Below are 23,231 nucleotides of genomic sequence, written 5' to 3' on the forward strand. Positions count from 1 at the left end.
ACTCCAGTAGACCAGCACCATCCACTACATTTTCAATAATAAATATAATTATCACCTTTCTGACAATGTCAACAACTTAAAATGTTTTTCTTTTAAAAGGCTTAGTTAAAGTATGGTAGATTGTATGGCAGAGCTGTTGTATTGGATTGCATTACATTGCACAGATGCACTAATACTAAGTAGTGTATATTGGATGCAGTGTATGCTGTGTAATACTGTCTGTTCGTTCTTTGATGCCAGTCATGCCAATGTTAAATTTATGGCTGCCCCATAAAAGATTGGGCAATTCAATCCACAAGTGGACTTACGTTGACAGTACTTGTTTGTTGAACTGTTTAAAATGTTATTAAAAAATAAACGGTTTAATTGTATTCTAATTTAGTTGTGTGATATGTGATATATATTATATACAGTATATATATATATTAAATAAAGTATTGGTTAAATTTATTTGATAACATTTATCAAAAGAAAATTGGTAACAATTACATAATTTTAGTGAGTAATATAACTTAATGCAACCAAGTAAATTAAAATGTCAAGCACAAGAAAATAATTCAAATCTACGTATTTACTTCATAACAGTAAATACTACAGATATATAAAATTTACTTAAAATTTTGAGGAAAATGATGTTCCTGCCTGTGAAAAAACAAGTATACTTTACTTAATTTGTTGAAATAAATATAACTTAAAACTTGGATATAATTAAGTAACATTTACTTAATATCTTCACAACTGTTATGTTTTGTGGTAAGTAAAATTTACTTGATACTGGCAAGTGAGTGTTACTTGATATTGCAGCATTAAATTTTACTTAAAGCATTTGCGTGCAAATACTTACAATAGATTTTTTAAGTACATCTTATGAGTTATTTTTTTCAGTGTAGCGAGGCGTAGTACTGTTGACATTCATTCATATTTGTGCAATATTAATATCAGCATACATTTTTGGTTCACACCAAAAATCTTTGATTCCATTCTTGGACTACCCAAAAGCCTTTACATTCACCACTAGTCTGCTACAGCAGTAGACATTCAGCTGTACTTACAAACAAATACATTGTGGTGAGAATTATTTTATTCACAAAGACAAAGAAATTTGAAAGATATTGTGTAACTGACCACCACTATCTTAAGCCTCATAGTGTTACCCTAGAGTTGCCATTGCTGCTAGCTTTTCAAGTTGACCTACCCTGTAGAAACTTGTAAGATTTTGGTTCAGCATTTGAATACCACGTATTCAATGCAGTCTGGTCAAGCTGTCAAACTTTGCAGTTGATTCTATTGTTCCTATTTTCCTTTGATATTCATCACAGCATGCCGTCGGCCCTGTGACACAGAGAGTTTATGTGAGAACTGGCTCTTACTGCCAAGCATTTCAGCCTAAGTAAAGATAGAGCATAACAGCCACAGTGTGCTACCAGCCCTGTGAAGTTTTGTACCTCGCTGTTACGATCTAAGTTCCAGCTTGAGTTAATTTTAAGAAACAACTCTCTAACTGATACTGCCACGCATTTAGTTAGTGCATGTTGTTATCTTTGCAGGTAAATTTACTGTTGTAAATTCCTGTTCCTAATCTTTTGTGCCTGTTTGTATTGTAGCGACCCCTCCTCCATGCTACCCCCACAGTGAAGAACAGCACATTCTTTGTTAGGCTAGTGTACTCACAAGTTACACTCAAGAGGTGTCTGCCAACACCACCGCCAACTTAACATTTGACTTGTGCTAGGACAACCTGCTTTAGCCTTATTCTTTTAAGACCTAACAATGGAGAACTCCTGTTTAGAACAGTTTATTCATTCCATCGCACAGAGCCTAACCTCTGGCCTACCAGAACTCATCACCAGATTGAGTTTTGGGGAATGCAGGGACGAGATAAACTCTCTACTCAGCGATCCAAACAACTGCGATCAACATATTGATGATTATTTGAGAGAGACTGACAACTGTCTAGTTGACCTGCCCCAGGCAACCGAAAGGGAGAAGATTAAACTTTTGTGGAAGACCAGCTCCAAAGCTGTCCACAAGTTTATTCAGTGCCAGCATCCCAGTGTCAGAAGTAACTACAGAAAGCTCTGTCAAGCACTGAAAGAAGAATTTTCTGCCACTGCTGACGAGATTGATTCTATGGTTGCAGCTCTCCAAATTAAACATTCACATCTTGAGAATCCTAGGGAATATTATCAATCAATCAATCAGTTTTATTTATAAAGCCCAATATCACAAATCACAATTTGCCTCACAGGGCTTTACAGCATACGACATCCCTCTGTCCTTAGGACCGTCGCAGCGGATAAGGAAGATGCAGGTAATGACAGTAGCTTACAACAACGTTATTGAAAGTAATAATATTATAGTTATAGTTCTGGCTACTGTGGTACAATATGTTGAAAGTATATATTAATATCTGGCAGTATACATGTGTGACAATAGTCATATGTGTATAATAACAGTAGAAGTATGACTAATGATGGCAGCAGCAGCAGCAGGAGGCATCTGGCGGGACCACGGCAGCAGCACAACCACACACGTCACGCTGTCCAGGCACCGCTGTGATATGAGTTAATCTGAGAGACAGTGGAGCACAAAGGCTCCGGAGAAGAAGCCGAGTTAGTGACATCCAGAATGGCCGAGTTAGCAAGATGCAGTAATAGGATACGAGAGAGAGAGAGAGAGAGAGAAGAAGAAGAAGAAGAGAAGGTGCCCGGTGTATTATAGGGGGGTCCTCCGGCAGACTAGGCCTAAGTCAGCCTAACTAGGGGCTGGTACAGGGCAAGCCTGAGCCAGCCCTAACTATAAGCTTTATCAAAGAGGAAAGTCTTAAGTCTAGTCTTAAATGTGGAGACGGTGTCTGCCTCCCGGACCGTAACAGGAAGATGATTCCACCGGAGAGGAGCCTGATAGCTGAAGGCTCTGGCTCCTGATCTACTTTTGGAGACTTTAGGGACCACGAGTAACCCTGCGTTCTCAGAGCGCAGTGGTCTGGTGGGATAATATGGCACTATGAGCTCTCTAAGATATGACGGAGCTTGACCATTTAGAGCTTTATAAGTTAACATTAGGATTTTAAAATCAATTCTGTATTTTACATGGAGCCAGTGCAGAGAAGCTAAACAGTAGAAATATGAAAGTACATGTGATGCTGCATACTGAATTAGATGGAGAGTTTTTAATGACTTACTAGAGCTATCTGATAATAGAGTTACAGTAATCCAGCCTTGAGATAACAAAAGCGTGGACCAATTTTTCTGCATCTTTTCGGGTCAGGATAGGCCTAATTTTCGCAATATTACGCAGATGAAAAAATGCAGTCCGTGAGGTTTGTTTTAAATGAGACAAATCTTGATCAAATGTTACTCCGAGGTTTCTTACGGTAGTGGTAAAGGCCAGAGCAATGCCATCTAGAGAAACTATGTCATCAGATAAAGAGTCTCTGAGTTGTTTGGGGCCAAGAACAATAACTTAAGTTTTATCTGAATTTAACATCAGGAAATTGGTGCTCGTCCAAGTTTTTATGTCTTTAAGGCAGTTATGGAGTTTAGTTAATTGATTACTTTCTTCTGGCTTCATCGATAAATACAACTGAGTATCATCCGCATAACAATGGAAATTTATAGAGTGATTTCTAATGATGTTACCTAAAGGAAGCATATATAAAGTAAATAGGATTGGTCCGAGCACAGAACCTTGTGGAACTCCAAAACAAACTTTAGTACATAAGGATGATTCATTATGAACGTCAAACTGAAAACAATCAGATAAATAAGATTTAAACCAGCTTAGTGCAGAACCTTTTAGGCCAATTAAGTGATCCAGTCTCTGCAGTAGAATTTGATGGTCAATTGTGTCAAACGCACTAAGATCTAATAAAACAAGTACAGAGACGAGTCCTTTGTCTGAAGCAATCAGAAGGTCATTTGTAATTTTAACTAGTGCTGTCTCAGTGCTATGATGCACTCTAAATCCTGACTGAAATTCCTCAAATAAATTCTTATCATGGAGAAAATCACACAGCTGGTCTGCGACTACTTTCTCAAGGATCTTTGACATAAAGGGAAGATTAGATATTAGTCTATAGTTGGCTAACACCTCTGGATCCAGGGTGGGCTTTTTTAGTAGAGGTTTAATTACAGCTACCTTAAAAGACTGTGGTACACAGCCTGTTAATAAGGATATATTGATCATATCTAATATATGAGTGTTAACTAAAGGAAAGACCTCCTTAAGTAGCCTAGTTGGGATGGGGTCTAAGAGACACGTTGATGATTTCGATGAAGAAATCACTGCAGTCAATTCTTGAAGAGAATTTGGGGAGAAGCAATCTAAATATATATTAGGTTTTACAGCTGTGTTTGAGGTTAGATAGGTACTATCTGAGGACAGGAGGTCATGAATTTTGCCTCTAATAGTTAGAATTTTGTCATTAAAAAAGTTCATAAAATCATTACTGCTAAGGGCTAAAGGAATACAAGGCTCAATAGAGCGTTGACTCTCAGTCAGCCTGGCTACAGTGCTGAAAAGAAACCTGGGGTTATTCTTGTTTTCTTCTATTAATGCTGAGTAATAGTTTGCTCTGGCATTGCGGAGGCCCCTCTTATACGTTTTGAGACTGTCTGCCCAGATTAAACGAGATTCTTCCAGTTTGGTTAATCGCCAATTCCTTTCAAATTTTCACGATATTTGTTTTAACTTACAACCGTTTGAGACACACATACTTTCAGGGCAAGAATGCACCAGGCTTAGAAGAGAACCCAAGCTTCAAGTCCTTGTTCTTGCGTAACCTGCATCCTTGTGTACACACTCACGTTGTACTCATGACATGTAATAGTATCCCATCCATGTGTGGCAATACACACGTACAAGTGGGGTTGGTACAATGGTTAGATTTATAAACAACCCAATGAAAGCCAGACAACGCCACCCTGGGAATTTCGCCCAGGAAATAGTTATAGTACCAATACAAGGCACACAGGTTAGTTTTACTTGAGGCAGGAGACGTGGTTCTGGTTAAAATACAATATGCTTTATTACAAAAGTTATTAAAAATACCTAATAAAAATACCATGCATACAGGGATGTGAAGGGAAGGGAGGACACTAACAGGGCTGGAGCTTACCAGTGGAGGGGAATGGGGCAATGAGGAGGCAAGAGGGATGCCAGGAAAAGGAGCACCTCAGTCACTCGTGTCACTCACGCACGCAAACACACAACGGGGAAACCAAATGAAAACCGGGGGTTGCACAGCACACAAAAGGGGACACCACCACCAGGGCACCAAGACCACCACCGTAAGCTTCCAGCACCTGAAAGGAGAGGGGAAACGATTATTGGGGTGAACTCAAATAATCAAATCACCAATAAACAAAAATAAATACAAAGCTTTTAACAAAGGGGCAGCGACCAAGTTTACAACTTAACCAAATTAACAAAATAATTTAGCTGCCATAAATATTTAAAAACAATTTAACAAGAACAATGTACACAAAATAATCAGAATTATTCAAACAGAATATAAACAGCACTTGATCAAAATAAAGTTAACATGACATCAGATAACCAAAACAAAAATAATTGAAACTAATCAATTGAGTGCACCTCCAGTGGTGACAAAAGGAGCAAATGGGAAGCCAATGAACAAAAATGAGAAAATAAGGGAGTTAACCCCGCAGCTCACACACATAAAATATGGGCTCAGGGAAAATGGGCTGCGAACGTCAGCATATACAGTTTGTTTGTTTTAGCTGCATGAGCCTCCTATCAACGCCAGCATAGTTGACACCTGCAGAAGCAAGGCAGGAAAGCCACAGCCCAGAGGCAAGGCACGACAAATGGCAGTGTACACAAATTAGTGCAAAGCAGCAGCAAAGCACAGCAAGACAGGAGCAAAGCAAAGCAGACCCAAGCAAAGCAGCAGTGGTTCCCAGTCAGCAGCGTCACATGGCCCACCTGTCAGTGTCTGCCATAAATAAAAACAAATAAACTAAATTAATATAAAAGACAAACTAAATGTTAAGGGTGAGAGCAGAGAGACAGGTTGACATGCGCTGTACATACCGATCAGGCTGCATCAGACCGCATGCGGGAGAGGAGAGGAGAGCTTCACGCTCAGATGGCTGCAGTTGCAATCCGCGGCCGCCAATAAGCCACGTGCGCCGGAACGGAGATTCCCCGTGAGCGGTTACGTCGGCACGGTGTCCGACAATCCGACGTCTGAAACCAAACATAGCGACCAATATAATAACGTGCCGAATCAGGCGAAATCAGGTACCAAAGCAAGACAGCTACTGCCACATTACCTGCACCAGCAACGGTGGGAAGGAAGAAGTGAGGCGACCAGGAAGTGGGTGGGCCTCAGAGCCAAAGAGCGAGAGGGCGACAAGATGGGCACTGCCCTCCGGTGCTGATTGGTTAATGTGCTGAGGGGAGAGCAAGGTGGCACACTCGTCATGAGAGCAGGGATGATGCATCTCATCCTGCTACACATGCATGAGCTCAGGAAGTTGACATAGGTAGCTTGGGAAACTGCCGTCCGTTCCAAAACCACGGGGATACCAACCGAACCTGTCAGTTCAAATCCTGCAGTGTCACACAGAGCTTCTGCCCCAAAACACCACCCTCACAACAGCTCGAAGGGGGGTGTGAAAAGACCGCAGGGAGACAAGAAGCGTAACTGCTATGTCCCCCAACTGCGTCGAGATGGCCATTCACAGAACAGAAGCTGTAGAAGGCCATACTCTGAGATTCTGGCCCAGAACTATGACCTGCCAAGTGACCAGTCAGATGATGAGCACAGCATCTCTGACATGTCTGACCGCAGTTCAGACGACAGTCAGAATTTTTCAGACAGTGACAGCGCCTCTGAATGCCTCTCTGCCTCTAGCTACCGGGAGCGTTACAGCCCTGAGCCACCAGCTAAGCACAGGCACTCCAGAGCCCGCTCCTTGTTTAGTCCACCCCTGTAATGATAGTAATGCAAATGCTAATCCAAAGTACCTTGTTTCTTGCAGTTAGGTAGACTCGAGTTGCCAGCAACAGCAGCAATCTCAGTAATTCTAAACTATAATAGCCAGACACCCTGCTATTAGTTTAGGTAGCCTAAATTCTGATTGGACTGAGACACCACTGTCCAACTTTGCAGGTACACTTGGATTGTTTTTGTAAATTCTTGTCAGTTACACCCCTAGTTTCAAAACACTAGGTTAGGACACCACGTTATGACTTCACACACAGTCATACACATGCCCTTATCATTGTAGGTGACACCCTCTCTCCATCTCACCTAACACCTTCTCATAACTAACATTCCTGTTCTCACTAACATCTACTGAGAAACACAAGTTAGTTATTTTACTCCATGCCAGTGTCATTGTTGTTTATCTGGAGTTGTTCTGTAACCTGAAGGTTTTGTTTTGTACTTAGAGACTATTCTTGCTTAGCCGAGATAGATAGTACCAACAAATGCCCAGCTGGTTAACAAACTGCCCAGATGTTACAATGTGAATGGACTAACAAATGAACTTTTCAACTGTGGACTGAAGATGTGTTTGCCCTCAGGATCACACATCAAGTGCAATCCTCTGACCAAAGGGGGGATGTTGGGATTCACAGGAATCCCACCTGCATGGGTTCCTCCGAGCCGCCGGAGGACGCTGTTCTCTGCGGGACTGGCAATGATGGGCGAGGAAAATCCCTCCAGCCAGGTGAAGCAGGCGAAGGGCGACCTCTGGTGTGATCATGAAGAACTGTAGCTTGTGACTTGTCCTTTCTTCGCTCTTTCAAGCGATGGTCAGTTCTAACAGCTAATGCTATCACAGCATCAAGATCCTCAGGCAAATCGAGTGGAATCAACAAATCTTGGATAGGATCAGAGAGTCCTTTGATAAATGCATCATACAGTGCCGTGGAATTCCATCCACTATCAGTGGATAATGTGCGGAAGCGGATGGCATAATCTGAGACAGAGTCCATACCTTGCCTGATGCTGCTCAGCTCCCGTGCCGTTTCTCTGCCTGACGTGGTGGGGTCAAAAACCCTTCTCAAAGTCTCTATGAACTGGTCCAGTGATTGACAGATCGGTGAGGCATGGGACCATTCTGCCATTGCCCACGCCCTCGCTCTCCCATTGAGATAGGAGATCATGAACGCCACCTTGGATTTTTCTGTGGGGAAGGCTGATGGCAATTGTTCATAATGCATTTCACAGTTCACTGTGAATGAGGGGCATTCCCCAGACTCACCGGAGAATTTTTCGGGTGAAGCAAGGCGAGGAGCCGGGGCGTGGGGAACCGGAACCGGTGGTGCTTCGGCAGCCGCCAGAGAAGGCATGGCTGAGGAGTCTTTGGTCAGGTGAGTGAGCATCTGATGAATCTGATTAGACAGGAGATTCACCTGGGCCGTCATGGCGGACTTGAAATCCTCTTGACAATTAGCCAGCTCTTTCACGCCGCGTTGCAGGGCGGACAACTGATCCTCCTGCTGATTGAGGCGGGCGCCTTGGGAGCGAATGGCTGCCATCAGGTGGTCTGAGTCAGCTGGGTTCATGCTGGCCAGTTCGTTCTGTCACGACCGAACAAAAGGACCTGAACCCAAATGCACAACTCGACAGACAAAAAAATCAAAGTTTATTTAACACAAAATGAAAATCACTCTCGAAAGAGGAAAACCTACACTAAAGCTAAGAACAAAAAAAGATCTAGGAAATAAATGTCACAAACTGGCTCAGAGTATGTGACAATTAGGGAGTCCACACAAAAGATTTACTTAAAACAAGCCAAATTTATTAAACTAAAATTAACTTAATAATCAATGGAGTGTGTAGATCAGCAAAGTCAGTCATGAAAGCCATGCATGGGTGAGTGTCAAGTGTTCTGTGGAGGTGTTGAAGGTGCAAACCAAAACCAAAGATGCTCAGTGGATGTAAGCTGAAAGGAAGGGAGAGACCAAGTGAACAGATTAGGCAGCTTTTATAGCTTGGAAGCCCAGGTGAGCCTAATCAAGGTAACGACCCTCCCATGTCAGCCAGCTGCCTGACGAGACTGGCTGAAACATTCTCAAAGACAGTGGGAGGGGCGTCACATAGACTAAGAAACAAACAGAAAATCACTCTGAGGCTGAACTATCACTATGAAAAAACAAAACAGAAAACAAACATGAACAAAGTATCAAAATAACAAGACCTGACAATGGCAATGGCAAAATGGCATGGATACGACGCTGGTTCTCTGACACGAAGGACAAGACGAACTGGCACAGGACAAAGGGAGACACAGACAATATATACACACAGGGTAAGGGCACAGGTGGAAACAATCAGGGGCGGGGCAGACAATCAGACCAGCGGGAAAACACACAGGGGAAGGAGCAAGTTGCCTGAAACGAGAGGAGAGTTAACTTTCAAAATAAAACAGGAAATCACGAGACAACATAGACACAAGACAAACTGATTAAATTAACTTAACGTTTCTTGGTTATGACAGTGTGTGTGTGTGTGTGTGTGTGTGTGTGTGTGTGTGTGTGTGATTGTTTACAACATATTTACCACATAGAGAAGTATATAGTGTATATTTTGAGCAATGTGTGAATGAAATCTTCCCCCAAACAGATTATACAAAAAAACAGTGTATTTGAAAATATTATTGACAAATCATCTTCAGAAAAGAGACTTCAGCTGAAGTTGTAAAAGAACATTTTCCTGTTTGTTATAATGATTATACTGATTGCAGTGATATTAGGGTTACCATGAAAAATGAGATGATGATGATGATAATATTATTGTTGTTAGTATCATATTGATAATGTTATTGTAATACTTCAATTCAATTTTCAATTCTATTTACAAAGCTCATTTTCCCAAATCACATTTTGTCTCAGAGGGTTTTACAGCATATGACATCCCTCTGTACATGGACCCTAACGGGGGATAAGGAAAAATTCCCCCCAGAAAAACTTACAATGGGAAAAATGGGAGAAACCTCGGGAAGAGCAACTGAGGAGGGATCCCTCTTCCAGGACAGACAGATGTGCAGTAGATGTTATGTGTGCAAATGTAGAGCAATCCAATAGAAAAGTATGCAGTAATGTGAATTATAGCATAGTATTGTTGTACAATATTAAAAATGTTGGCATTATTATGCAAATAGTGATTATACTAATAATTACTTCGTTTTTACTGGAACAAGGGGCACCTGAACTGACTCCCCCAACTTCACAACACTATGGTTTCTGATCCCTCTTTTTTTTTACTGTCATACAGGACGGGCTCTGGACTATATCCTCCTTAAAAACTTTCAATCCAATGTGGGAATGCGAGCAGACTCCCAAAAAATTGCTGTCTTGATCACTGATGGAGAGTCCCAGGATGACACATTCCTTCCCTCACAGAACTTGAAGAACGCTGGAATCGAGGTCTACGCTATTGGTGACTGACTCTGAGTTTGAATAATGATGAAGCAGAACAGCATCAGAAAAATTTGTAAAATAAGGATAAGCTCTGAAACTACAATACTTATATAAGTGACATCAATATAAACTGAATGTGGTACTTCATGTTTGTCAAAATAAAAATGTTAGCTAGATCATTCCTTAAAGTGTAAAAATGACAGCATTTATCATTTATATCAGTTCATTTCTTTATGTCATGAGCACCAGGTCAGCCTAATTTCAGTCTTTGTGATTTGATTATAGTAGTGGACCAAATTGAACTAAAGCCACCAGCTGTCCAAAAGAAATAAAGTCAAGTTACAATCATGGGACATGCTTTAGCAGATATGAGCAGTAATGTAAAGTCCATATGATTTGTAGTGAATGGAATGAAAAATGCTCAACCATCAGTCTGGTCTGTCAATTGTTTAGTTTAGGTGTTAGAAAACCACAATTTTATTACTTTGCCAGCCGAATGGTTTTCTTTGTTTTGAGTCCCGTTTTTTCGACACAGTTATTAACACTATATTTTTCTCTCAGGATTAAACGATGCTGACAAGAATGAACTGAGATCCATCGCCTCCGATCCTGATGAAATTCACATGTACATTGTAAAGGACTTCTCATCTCTAAAGGACATCGTTGACGGCCTCACCATCAGCATCTGTAACAGCGCTAATAGCTTAGGTAGACTGTCATCATTGAACAACATACATGTTAGCACTACACTGATCTGCTGGTATCAGAATCAAGGTATCATGTTTTTCAATCAATTTTATTTATACAGCCCAATATCACAAATCACAATTTGCCTCACAGGGCTTTACAGCATACGACATCCCTCTGTCCTTATGAACCTCGCAGCGGATAAGGAAAAACTCCCCAAAAAAAACCCTTTAACAGGGAAAAAAACGGTAGAAACCTCAGGAAGAGCAACTGAGGAGGGATCCCTCTTCCAGGACGGACAGACGTGCAATAGATGTCGTACAGAACAGATCAGCATAACAAATTAACAGTAATCCACATGACACAATGAGACAGAGAGAGAGAGATGCAGGTAATGACAGTAGCTTACAACAACATTATTGAAAGTAATAATATTATAGTTATAGTTCTGGCTACTGTAGTACAATATGTTGAAAGTATATATTAATATCTGGCAGTATACATGTGTGACAATAGTCGTGTATAGTAACAGTAGAAGTATGACTAATGACTAATGATGGCAGCAGCAGCAGCAGGAGGCATCTGGCAGGACCACGGCAGCAGCACAACCACACACGTCACGCTGTCCAGTCAAAACAGAGATATGAGTTAATCTGAGACAGTGGATCACAAAGGCTCTGGAGAAGCCGAGTTAGTGACATCCAGAATGGCCGAGTTAGCAAGATGCAGTAATAGAATACGAGAGAGAGAGAGAGAGAGAGAGAGAGAAGAAGAAGAGAAGGTGCCCGGTGTATTATAGGGGGGTCCTCCGGCAGACTAGGCCTAAGTCAGCCTAACTAGGGGCTGGTACAGGGCAAGCCTGAGCCAGCCCTAACTATAAGCTTTATCAAAGAGGAAAGTCTTAAGTCTAGTCTTAAATGTGAAGGCGGTGTCTGCCTCCCGGACCGTAACAGGAAGATGATTCCACAGGAGAGGAGCCTGATAGCTAAAGGCTCTGGCTCCTGATCTACTTTTGGAGACTTTAGGGACCACGAGTAACCCTGCGTTCTCAGAGCACAGTGTTCTGGTGGGATAATAAGGCACTATGAGCTCTCTAAGATATGACGGAGCTTGACCATTTAGAGCTTTATAAGTTAACAGTAGGATTTTAAATTCAATTCTGGATTTTACAGGGAGCCAGTGCAGAGAAGCTAAAACAGGAGAAATATGATCTCCTTTCTTAGTTCCTGTTAGTACATGTGCTGCTGCATTCTGAATTAGCTGGAGAGTTTTTAAGGACTTACTAGAGCTACCTGATAACAGAGAGTTACAGTAATCCAGCCTAGAGGTAACAAAAGCGTGGACCAATTTTTCTGCATCTTTTTTGGTCAGGATAGGCCTAATTTTCGCAATATTACGCAGATGAAAAAATGCAGTCCGTGAGGTTTGTTTTCAATGAGAATTAAAAGACAAATCTTGATCAAATATTACTCCGAGGTTTCTTACGGTAGTGGTAGAGGCCAGAGCAATGCCATCAAGAGAAACTATGTCATCAGATAAAGAGTCTCTGAGTTGTTTGGGGCCAAGAACAATAACTTCAGTTTTGTCTGAATTTAACATCAGGAAATTGGTGCTCATCCAAGTTTTTATGTCCTTTAGGCAATTATGGAGTTTAGTTAATTGATTACTTTCTTCTGGCTTCATCGATAAATACAACTGAGTATCATCCGCATAACAATGGAAATTTATAGAGTGATTTCTAATGATGTTACCTAAAGGAAGCATATATAGAGTAAATAGGATTGGTCCAAGCACAGAACCTTGCGGAACTCCAAAACAAACTTTAGTACGTAATGATGATTCATTATGAATGTGAACAAACTGAAACGATCAGATAAATAAGATTTAAACCAGCTTAGTGCAGAACCTTTAGGCCAATTATGATCCAGTCTCTGCAGTAGAATTTGATGGTCAATTGTGTCAAACGCCGCACTAAGATCTAATAAAACAAGTACAGAGACAAGTCCTTTGTCCAAGCAATCAGAAGGTCATTTGTAATTTTAACTAGTGCTGTCTCAGTGCTATGATGCACTCTAAATCCTGACTGAAATTCCTCAAATAAATTATTATCATGGAGAAAATCACACAGCTGGTCTGCGACTACTTTCTCAAGGATCTTTGACATAAAGGGAAGATTAGATATTGGTCTATAGTTGGCTAACACCTCTGGATCCAGGGTGGGCTTTTTAGTAGAGGTTTAATTACAGCTACCTTAAAAGACTGTGGTACATAGCCTGTTAATAAGTATATATTGATCATATCTAATATATGAGTGTTAACTAAAGGAAAGACCTCCTTAAGTAGCCTAGTTGGGATGGGGTCTAAGAGACACGTTGATGATTTAGATGAAGAAATCACTACAGTCAATTCTTGAAGAGAAATCGGGAGAAGCAATCTAAATATATATTAGGTCTTACAGCTGTGTTTGAGGTTAGATAGGTACTATCTGAGGACAGGAGGTCATGAATTTTGCCTCTAATAGTTAGAATTTTGTCATTAAAAAAGCTCATAAAATCATTACTGCTAAGGGCTAAAGGAATACAAGGCTCAATAGAGCTTTGACTTTCAGTCAGCCTGGCTACAGTGCTGAAAAGAAACCTGGGGTTGTTCTTATTGTCTTCTATTAATGCTGAGTAATAGTTTGCTCTGGCATTGCGGAGGCCCCTCTTATAAGTTTTGAGACTGTCTGTCCAGATTAAACGAGATTCTTCCAGTTTGGTTAATCGCCAATTCCTTTCAAACCTTCGCGATATTTGTTTTAACTTACGGGTTTGAGAGTTATACCAAGGAGCGAATTTTCTTTGCTTTTTTAACTTCTTTTTAAGAGGAGCTACAGAGTCAAGTGTTGTTCGCAGCGAGCCTACGGCGCTATCGACAAAATGATCAAAGTCGGTACGGGAAACCTCTGTTACTGAGGGACTTGGTATTGAATTTAATGACGGAGTAATCTTTTCCTTAAATTTTGCGACAGCACTATCTGATAAACATCTAGTATAGTAACTGTTGCTGAGTGGCGTGTGATCGAGTAAAAAGAAATCAAAAGTAATCAGATAATGATCCGATAGCGAGAGATTCTGTGGAAAGACTTTTAGGTTAAAGCTGTTAATCACCTGCCAATGTTTAGGACTCTTCCAGTTAGATGTACTTGTCTTCCAAATAGCTTTAATGTCCTTTATAGGAACTTGCCAATGAAGTCACTGCAGCCAACCTTAACAGACACACACCATCCTCAACTCTCCCCAGGGGAGAGTTAATTCCAGCAAAACCATTTGCCTTTCTGTTTCAGATATCATGAAAACCCGGTTTTGGCCTGTGTGTGGTCTCTGTAATGGTGACTGAGATATTCTGCTGCCTCTCAAGGTCCAACACATCTGAGAAAGGATGTTGTAAACTGACTGGACAGGAACAAAGTAATCAGGGCAAAATAATCTCTCAATCAACAACTTGCTCCCAATGGGTCCATGTGTCCTGTTCCTTCATCCCTATGATCCATATGGCACATACTTCCTCCATCTGTGCTTGAATCTCTTCTTGAATCATGTGGCCTCTCTGCTTCCCTTTGACACCTTCTTAGCAAAGTCTCAGAACACTACCCATCCCAACGTCACTATTGAAGTGATACGACTCAAATTTTGTGGTAGTCCCAGCCACTGATGCTGTTTGAGTACCGCCTTGTCCTTGAGGGTGTAGACTTTGCTAAGATGGGATCTGGATACCTTCAAGCAAAACTTTCCCGTCACCTTCTTCATCCTCCAGACAATGGACCTGGACATTCCAGGTTTAAAACTCAGCTGGGCCTGGATGACATGTCTCAAGATCCTAAAGGACCCATCTGCATTAAGGCACCAATATATTCACCGTCAAGTGATCCATGAAGACTCCTCAACACTCTACCTCTGCTGACTTGACAACCAGGTTCAGAGTCATGGCAAACAGAATCACTTACGCAGTGATGATCCCCTTTTCAAGCTGATGCTGTGCAGATGTTGTCATTTCAAAGATTGCTCTGAGACTGAGCAATTGTAACAATCCAGAATCACTGATCTTGTCTGGAACATGATGTGAAACTATGTATCTACCAGCTTTTTCAGTATCGAGACATTGGTTTTTGCCACAGAACAGGAGAAGTCTAATCTGAATATGTTGTAGCTTCATTTGTTATTCTACTGTGATCAGAGTTATGACGGGTTGTGACTACCTGATAAGGAAGAGCCACGCCAGAACCAGGATCAGCAGGAACCAAACATCTTACGTTTTAGAGGGAAAGACTGAAATGTGCAATATGGAAAAGAATGTTAATAAATTAAAAGTAGCACAATGAGTGTATCCAGACATAACTTAAGTATTCATGAAAAAGTAAACAGGATGAAAGGTTGCAACCACTACTATGAGAACATTTTACAAATTAAAATTCCACCCAACTCTGGCTCCTTGACACATCCTTGACTTGCTGAGTCTCCAGATCATCTGGAACTTTGCTCGTTGTTCCTGGTGCAAGAACAAACACCAAACACTTCATTTAGCTGATACACTGAACAGATTATCAGCAGCTCTTAAGATTTACCGCAAGCCCACCTCCTTTTAAGGTGGTAGATCTTGTTTCTGTTCATCAGGCATTGCTGTCGTCAACATGTCATTTTTCATGCTACCACAAGATGTGGTAGAGGTGTCAAAGTCAGGAATTTTGAAATACTATAATAGCTGCTATGGTATGAACTTGTTCTCTCTGTCCATCTCAGTGTTTGCCAGGCTGGTGAATGGGACTGGTCTGTGTTCAGGACGACTGGAGGTGAAGTCTAACCAGTCTAACCAGTTGTGGTCCTCAGTGTGTGAAGATGACTTTGACCAGCAGGATGCAGAGGTGGTCTGTAGGGAGCTGGGCTGTGGGGCTCCTTCAGTCCTCCAGGGGGCGCTCTATGGAGAAGTGGAGGCCCCAATGTGGACCAAAGAGTTCCAGTGTGGAGGTAACGAGTCTGCTCTCCTGGATTGTAGAAGCTCAGACTCTGATAATAACACCTGCTCATCTGGCAAAGCTGTTGGACTCACCTGCTCAGGTAGAAGAGGAGCTGCAGATTTGATTTGGTTCATTTCTGTTGTAATGAAACTCACTTTGTTCTTTTACTGATGACTTTCTGGTTTCTGTTCAGATCCTGTCAGGTTAGTGGGAGGATCCAGTCGCTGTAGTGGAACACTGGAGGTGAAACGAGGAGACTGGAGACCAGTGGATGGCTCTGACTGGACACTGACGTCAGCAGCTAAAGCCTGTGAAGACTTGGACTGTGGCTATGCTGTGTCAACAGGAATAAGAAATGAGTCCATGCGCACATCTACATGGAAGATCAATCCTGACTGTATTCAGGCTGGATATACTCTGAGGGAGTGTGTCACATCAGGTTCCTCCTCTTCCATCCTGGAGCTCACCTGCTTAGGTAAGCCTGTCTGTGACATCATCTATGACTTAGTTAGAATCTCTTTATGTGGTATGAATGACACAGAGGTCTGCTCAGCAACATGACAGATGTGAATTAATATTTGTATTGAAATCATAAATGTTGATGATAACATCTTGTAGAAAGTACGAATTGTGTAATTGCTTGTGTATGTGACTTCCTCATTACAGTATGTCGCCCTCCATGTGACCTGAATGTAGAATACAGGCATTGTTTGAAATCTAAGCTCTGACCTGACACCAGGCTCAGCTCAGTAGGTAGTGGGGAGTGATGATAATTAACTCCCAAGTAAAATCGCATTAAATTTAGAGTCTGATGAAGGAATCTGCCATGCAAGCATTGGCAGGACAAACTGCCATGTGGCCATTGCCCTGGAGGACACCTCGCCACAAGTAGGATATACTGTGTTGTGAGTGCTTTTATTGTGTGCCGAGGCCCTTGCTGCTGTTTCACAATTCCCCCTGCAAGGCACCTGTGACGACAAAGGAAATATACTTACTAATGAATGGAGATGGATAGATCTAGTCAGCAGTCCACCTGATATGCAGTAGCTGTGTAAGATGCTCAGCTTTGCATCAAATAATTAAAAATCCTGCTCACCTGGCAGAGCTGTTGGACTCACCTGGGGTTCTTTTCATTATGTTAACATCCCTCCTTGCTTCCTTCACTTCCTCCCAGTAAGTATGTGTGAGAGAGATGCAAATAACAGAAATGAAGATGGAGGAGTCAAAGCTGCCAAATGAGAAATCCTTGGTTCCACAGTGTCAGTCTTGAGTGGTGTCAGTTATTGAGCCACATGTGGAGGTGCAGCATTTATCCCTCATGACACTTAATAAAAGTGGACACACGGGATACACCTGTGTTTCCTCACTCTAACATCCTCCGGAGGCCTCCTAACTCCTTGTCTCCTCAAGTTGCATGAAAGGGATTCAAAGATCCTCCATGATGGGAAAGGGGGAGCGATTTGCAGGTCACAGGAAGAGAGAGGACGTGAATTATAAGTTAGCACAATGAAAAGCATCCCTGATCAGGTAGAAGAGGAGCTGCAGCTGTGATTCTGCTTAATTTCTGTTCTAATGAAACTCACTTTATCCCTTTACTGATGACCCTCTGGTTTCTGTTCAGAGCCTGTCAGGTTGGTGGGAGGATCCAGTCGCTGTGCAGGAACACTGGAGGTGAAACGAGGAGACTGGAGACCAGTGGATGGCTCTGACTGGACTCTGAAGGAAGCAGCTGTCGTCTGCAGAGACTTGGACTGTGGCTCTGCTTTTTCAGCAGGAATAAGAAATGAGGCCTTGCGCAAATCTGCATGGAAGATCAGTCCTAGCTGTATTCAGGCTGGACATACCCTGAGGGAGTGTGTAACATCAGGTTCCTCTTCCTCCATCATGGAGATCACCTGCGTAGGTAAGCTGGTCTGTTACATCATCTATGACAGTAATCTTCCAAGATATGCTTGTATCAAAAACCCTGTAGTTGATCATAAGATCTTCCAGGCTGCACTCTGATGAAACTGCTTGTGTATCAGACTTCCTGAACTAATGGTTTGGGAATATGTGAATCTGTACAGTGTCTGATGAGATGTATCATGTCTGTTTCATAGTATCAATAATCACAAATAAAGATCAGTTTTAAAATTTAAATTCTCTCTCTCCCTCCAGACTCTGTCAGGCTGGTGAACGGGACTAATCTGTGTTCAGGACGACTGGAGGTGAAGTCTAACCAGTCTAACCAGTCGTGGTCCTCAGTGTGTGAAGATGACTTTGACCAGCAGGATGCAGAGGTGGTCTGTAGGGAGCTGGGCTGTGGGGCTCCTTCAGTCCTCCAGGGGGCGCTCTATGGAGAAGTGGAGGCTCCAATGTGGACCAAAGAGTTCCAGTGTGGAGGTAATGAGTCTGCTCTCCTGGACTGTAGAAGCTCAGGCTCAGATGGAAACACCTGCTCATCTGGTAAAGCTGTTGGACTCACCTGCTCAGGTAGAAGAGGAGCTGCAGATTTGATTTGGTTCATTTCTGTTGTAATGAAACTCACTTTGTTCTTTTACTGATGACTTTCTGGTTTCTGTTCAGATCCTGTCAGGTTGGTGGGAGGATCCAGTCGCTGTAGTGGAACACTGGAGGTGAAACGAGGAGACTGGAGACCAGTGGATGGCTCTGACTGGACTCTGACGTCAGCAGTTGCCTTCTGTAGAAACCTGAACTGTGGCTCTGCTGTTTCAGCAGGAAGGAGAGAGGACTCCTCCAACAGATCTGCATGGAAGATCAACTTTGACTGTGTTCACTCTGGATCTGCTCTGGGAGAGTGTGGAACATTATTGTCCTGGTCTTCCTCCACCCTGGAGCTCACCTGTTCAGGTAAGCCCATCAGTGACATCTGTTGCTTCTCAAAGTCAAGGATGCTTCTTTGGAAGGATGGGTCCTTCCGAGTCGAGTCCTACAGAGGCTAGGCAAGATCCCTCCTAGCATTCAGTGAACACACATTGGAACAGGCTAGTGAATGCCAAGATATGCATCACTGAAGAAGGTCTGTCTTCAATTCTGGCAAATTACTTGCAAAGAACTGTGGGTAGTTTATGCCCACTGAGGATACACACATGTATCCTTGAAAACTCTCTGAAGGAAAGATTCAGTCACTGGGAGAATTCAAAGGATCCTCAACATTGGAACAGTCCTTCAGCCAGATTCGATAGCCTCCTTAAATTCAGCCATTTAAGGAACCTTCCTTGACTTTGAGATGCACCAATCATCTGTGACAGCGATCTTCCAGTGTCGTCCTTCCTCTGATCTGAACTGTAAAATTATCCAGGACAATAGCATCCTGATGGGTAGAGAAGTGGGCTTATTCCCTGATGCTTCAAACTGTGGCAATCTGCCCCTTTAAGCAACCTCCTGTGGTTTTATGTGAAGGTGTTGATTTCATTTCAACCAGACAGGGGCATAAGGGAGAGAATGAGCAGGCTTTAATTCATCCCCTCACAGTGACTTTCGTTAACTGATGAGTGATTTTAGGTGATTTAACGTGACTGAAGTCTAAGGTTGATGGGAGCAGCTGTACTGATGTGTGTGTCTGTGAATGTGTTTCATCAGATCCAGCAGCTTTTATCATCAGACTGGTCGTCCTGCCGCTGATTCTGCTGTTGTTCAACACTGTCATCTATTTCATCTTTAAGGTACCGTACACATCTCTGTTGATTAGAGGACTGGCTCAAACGAAGCTCTTAGCCTGTGTGTGTTGAACTGAAGAGAGGAGTGATGCAATAACTCATATCTGTGTGCTGTCATGTCTCTCCAGACCACCAGAGGGAAGAAGCCAGGCCCACAGGAGAACATCGAGGTGGATTATTACAACCTCGGTGTTTCCAGAGCTGAAGGAGGATCGGCTGAAGAGGAAGGAGCCCAGGCAGAAGAGTAGGACCTCCAAAGAGCTCATCTCACATCTAATTAGATTTCTCACCTGCCAAACATCAACTCTGAATGGAACATTTCTTTTAAATCCTTGTCAAATGGCTAAAAGAATGAAAGCAGGAAGAGATAACTAAAGGTCTCTCCTCTCAGTCTCAAGTGATAATCCAACCAGGTTTTTGGAGCCCAGTTTCACAAGGAGTCAAGTCCATTTTGAACAATTCTGCACCTTGAGATTTCGTTCAGTGGCAGTGTAGTAAGTAGTCTGACCGTTATGTTGCAAGATGGAAAGTAAGTACATGGAGGTCAGGGTGGTGGATGGACATGTAGTGCATCAGACTTTCATGCAAGAGGACTTGTCACAGACCTACAATGAACATTTGCCTTTTTAATAACAAAACAATCTTTCCCATGCCTTCACCATCATTTATTTGCCATCACCACAACTTTTTTTCTAATCTTTAGCAAATTTATTGTGTCCCGATGGCCATTGGAGACATGGAGTCCAGGTGGGCCTTGTTGAGGTTGTGCGTAGAAGGTCACCTGTGCCCGATGTGGTGGAAACCAAAGAATCTGCTAGTGGACATCAGTGGTGAAAAAGACCATTTAGTTGAAGAAAGAGTCCTTTCGAGCTCAATCAGGAGACTCTAGAAACGCCAGCAGGACTGCGGCGTCTGTGGTCGCTGGGGTGAAAACTGTGTGTGTGGAGTTTGGGGTAGGCCCTGGAGAAGGACTTTCAGTCAAGCTTCTGACAGATAATCAGACAACTCAGGAGAGGGAGGCAGAGCTTAGCCCAGGCTGTTTCAAGCTGAAGAGAACTGTTGACTCAAAATGAGGACATTGTCAGATAGTGGAGGAAACACATGAAGGAACTCCTGAACCAGACAGATATGCCTTCTATAGAGGAGGCAGAGCTTGAAGGATCATGGGAGGCCTTGTCCATTTCTCTGGCAGAAGTCACGGAGGTAGTCGAAAACCTCCAGTGTGGCAAAACTCCAGAGGTGGATGAGATTCACCTTGAGATGATGAGGGCTCTGGACACTGTTGAGCTGTCTTAGAGTGCTTTCACACCCAACCCATTAGGTTTGTTTAAAACAAACCTTGGTGGGTTTGTCTTGGTTCAGCAGTTGTTAACTGATCCCAGACCGAGGCCACTTGAAAAGAAGGGTCTCGATCCGCCTCCATGGGGAGTCTGGGTCAGTTTGTCATTGATTTTACATTGTTTGATGGTAGATATGTGATTTTACCAAGAAGCTAAAACACCAGTAAATCATTCAGAAGGAAGCAATTATAATATAAGATCTGTATAATATTCAAATCATTTGGTCACCATGGTAACCTGCCAGCAACTAAGTGCAAGGATTTCCCCTATCAATCAGACAATTTGAGCAGTTCAAACTGCAGTGTGTTGTGCTTGAATCCTCCGTGTACTTGGGTAGTTCAGAAAGTCCTGAACATTCGGTACAAAGTCCTTTTCATCTAGTCTCTACATATCAGTCATTATTCATAACATGAGCTCGATTTGTAGTCTAATAATACATAATGCTTGTAATCAGTTGCCCATCAAGTCTATATGCGCTTTGGTTGGTTCAGTTATTGATCATTAATAGTCAATTTGAGTGTGTTTCTCATTTATTATTAGACATAGTTGTCCTTGTCAGTACAGCCAATGTTCGACCATGCATCATAGCTCATCTTGTATTGTAAACAAATAAAATATCTACATATACCCCCCACAAGTTGTTTTGACTTATTTGTGTGCGTAAATCTTTTTATATCACAGTCCCTGAAGTTTCCAAGAACTAGGAGAGCAACTTAGGTCAGATATAAAGGTTATGCTGCTGTGACTATTGTGTTTTTAATCTTGTTGATTAACAAATTAAATTGGGTCTGGACTGATCAGATCAGCTAACCAATCAATAAACAGATTCTAATCAAAGGGTTGTTGCTATCCGGTAAAATACTTTGCAAAGGATTCGGCCGAGGTTCTTATCCTCTCTGGGATGCATTTAAGTGACCAAAACGATCTCCCCAATAGTGGACTTCTTATTAATTTTGGAGTCACAGGATGGAGAGCGGACGAGTGAAGACGAGAAGAAGCAGAATTAACTGTATAGACACGTACCTCAAACATCCCAACAACTGTTGGGTGGATTGCCACAACACGTCCTCATACATTGGTTCGTATGATGTCCTAAAAAAATGGACACACCACAGTTTATATGATAAACTACAAATAAGCACCCCACAAATGATGTGGCGTACTCAACCTCAAGTTAGGTAAGTTTAGGATAAAGAACATGGTGACGACGTACCTTAAAATTAATTACACGGTATCAATCAAAGGTCTCCCGGGGTAAAGTCCTGTGTTTTGTGATCCATCCGCCAGGTTTAGTCAAAGTCTTGAGACGAAAATGCTTATTAGTTTTCGTCACATCTTAGTCATTTATATTCTTCATGTTTTTTGTCAACAAAAATTCAAAACATTTGTCAACTACTAGTCATGATGTTTTCCATATGTTTTCAACATCAGTTTGGTATATCTGCTTAACAGTTTCTCAAAATACTCAACTGAGAAGCAGACAGAGGGGTCTACAGTCTGTGTTTGAAGGATATATCCAGGATGTCAAACTGACTCAGCAGCAACAACAGGTTAAAAAGACAAAGATAGTTAGAAGCTAAAGCCGAACTATAGGCTACAGATCACAGTGTAAAAGTGAACCACCACATCACTGCTGATCGCCACACAAGACAATGAATATAAAGGGAAACTTTGCTGATATTGAACCAGCTGTGTGGCATCACAGGGTGTGCAGATGAACTGTGTTTGGCTTCCATGTGATGACACAAAGCTGGTTGAATATGAGGAAAGTTTCCCTGCTTCCCTTCACTGGTTCCTGTACAGCAGGGTCGGCCTTTGTTTCACTGTTATAATCATTAAAAAGCCAAAGCAGCATGTGTATACATTCAGTAGGCTATATCTTCAGTAGCTAGCTAGCTAACCCTACACTTTCCAGGGTTTGATTTTGGTTTTGGAACAGGGAAGAAACGTATATCCTTTTCCAGCCTTTCCAGGTAACGAGTATCATTACTACACGACGTGCCCCAGGCACAACATTTAACTCGAAATCCACAAAACCAGCCTGAAAATGAAGGAACGACTGCATCAGAGTCAATGAAGCACAGCTGTGTCTGAGCCGGCCTGATGCTACGTTATGATTGGCCAGTCTACATCGAGTCTGGGGCGAGACTT

General features: G+C 42.2%; 1 protein-coding gene across 1 annotated transcript in view; it reads left to right on the plus strand.

Annotated features, from left to right (window-relative positions):
- Positions 1 to 21,707, plus strand: part of LOC125881296 (scavenger receptor cysteine-rich type 1 protein M130-like) — a 39,245-nt gene extending 17,538 nt beyond the window's left edge. Inside the window, exons 6-12 of the mRNA XM_049564383.1 lie at positions 10,256 to 10,420; positions 10,963 to 11,109; positions 15,867 to 15,916; positions 18,289 to 18,553; positions 18,647 to 18,931; positions 19,664 to 19,746; positions 19,869 to 21,707. Coding sequence (XP_049420340.1) covers positions 10,256 to 10,420; positions 10,963 to 11,109; positions 15,867 to 15,916; positions 18,289 to 18,553; positions 18,647 to 18,931; positions 19,664 to 19,746; positions 19,869 to 19,988 — 1,115 coding nt within the window. The 3' untranslated portion in view covers positions 19,989 to 21,707. The remainder of the gene's footprint in view (positions 1 to 10,255; positions 10,421 to 10,962; positions 11,110 to 15,866; positions 15,917 to 18,288; positions 18,554 to 18,646; positions 18,932 to 19,663; positions 19,747 to 19,868) is intronic.
- The last annotated feature ends 1,524 nt before the right edge of the window (positions 21,708 to 23,231 follow it).

The sequence above is a fragment of the Epinephelus fuscoguttatus genome, linkage group LG20 (assembly GCF_011397635.1).
Source record: "Epinephelus fuscoguttatus linkage group LG20, E.fuscoguttatus.final_Chr_v1".
Classification (NCBI taxonomy): domain Eukaryota; kingdom Metazoa; phylum Chordata; class Actinopteri; order Perciformes; family Serranidae; genus Epinephelus; species Epinephelus fuscoguttatus.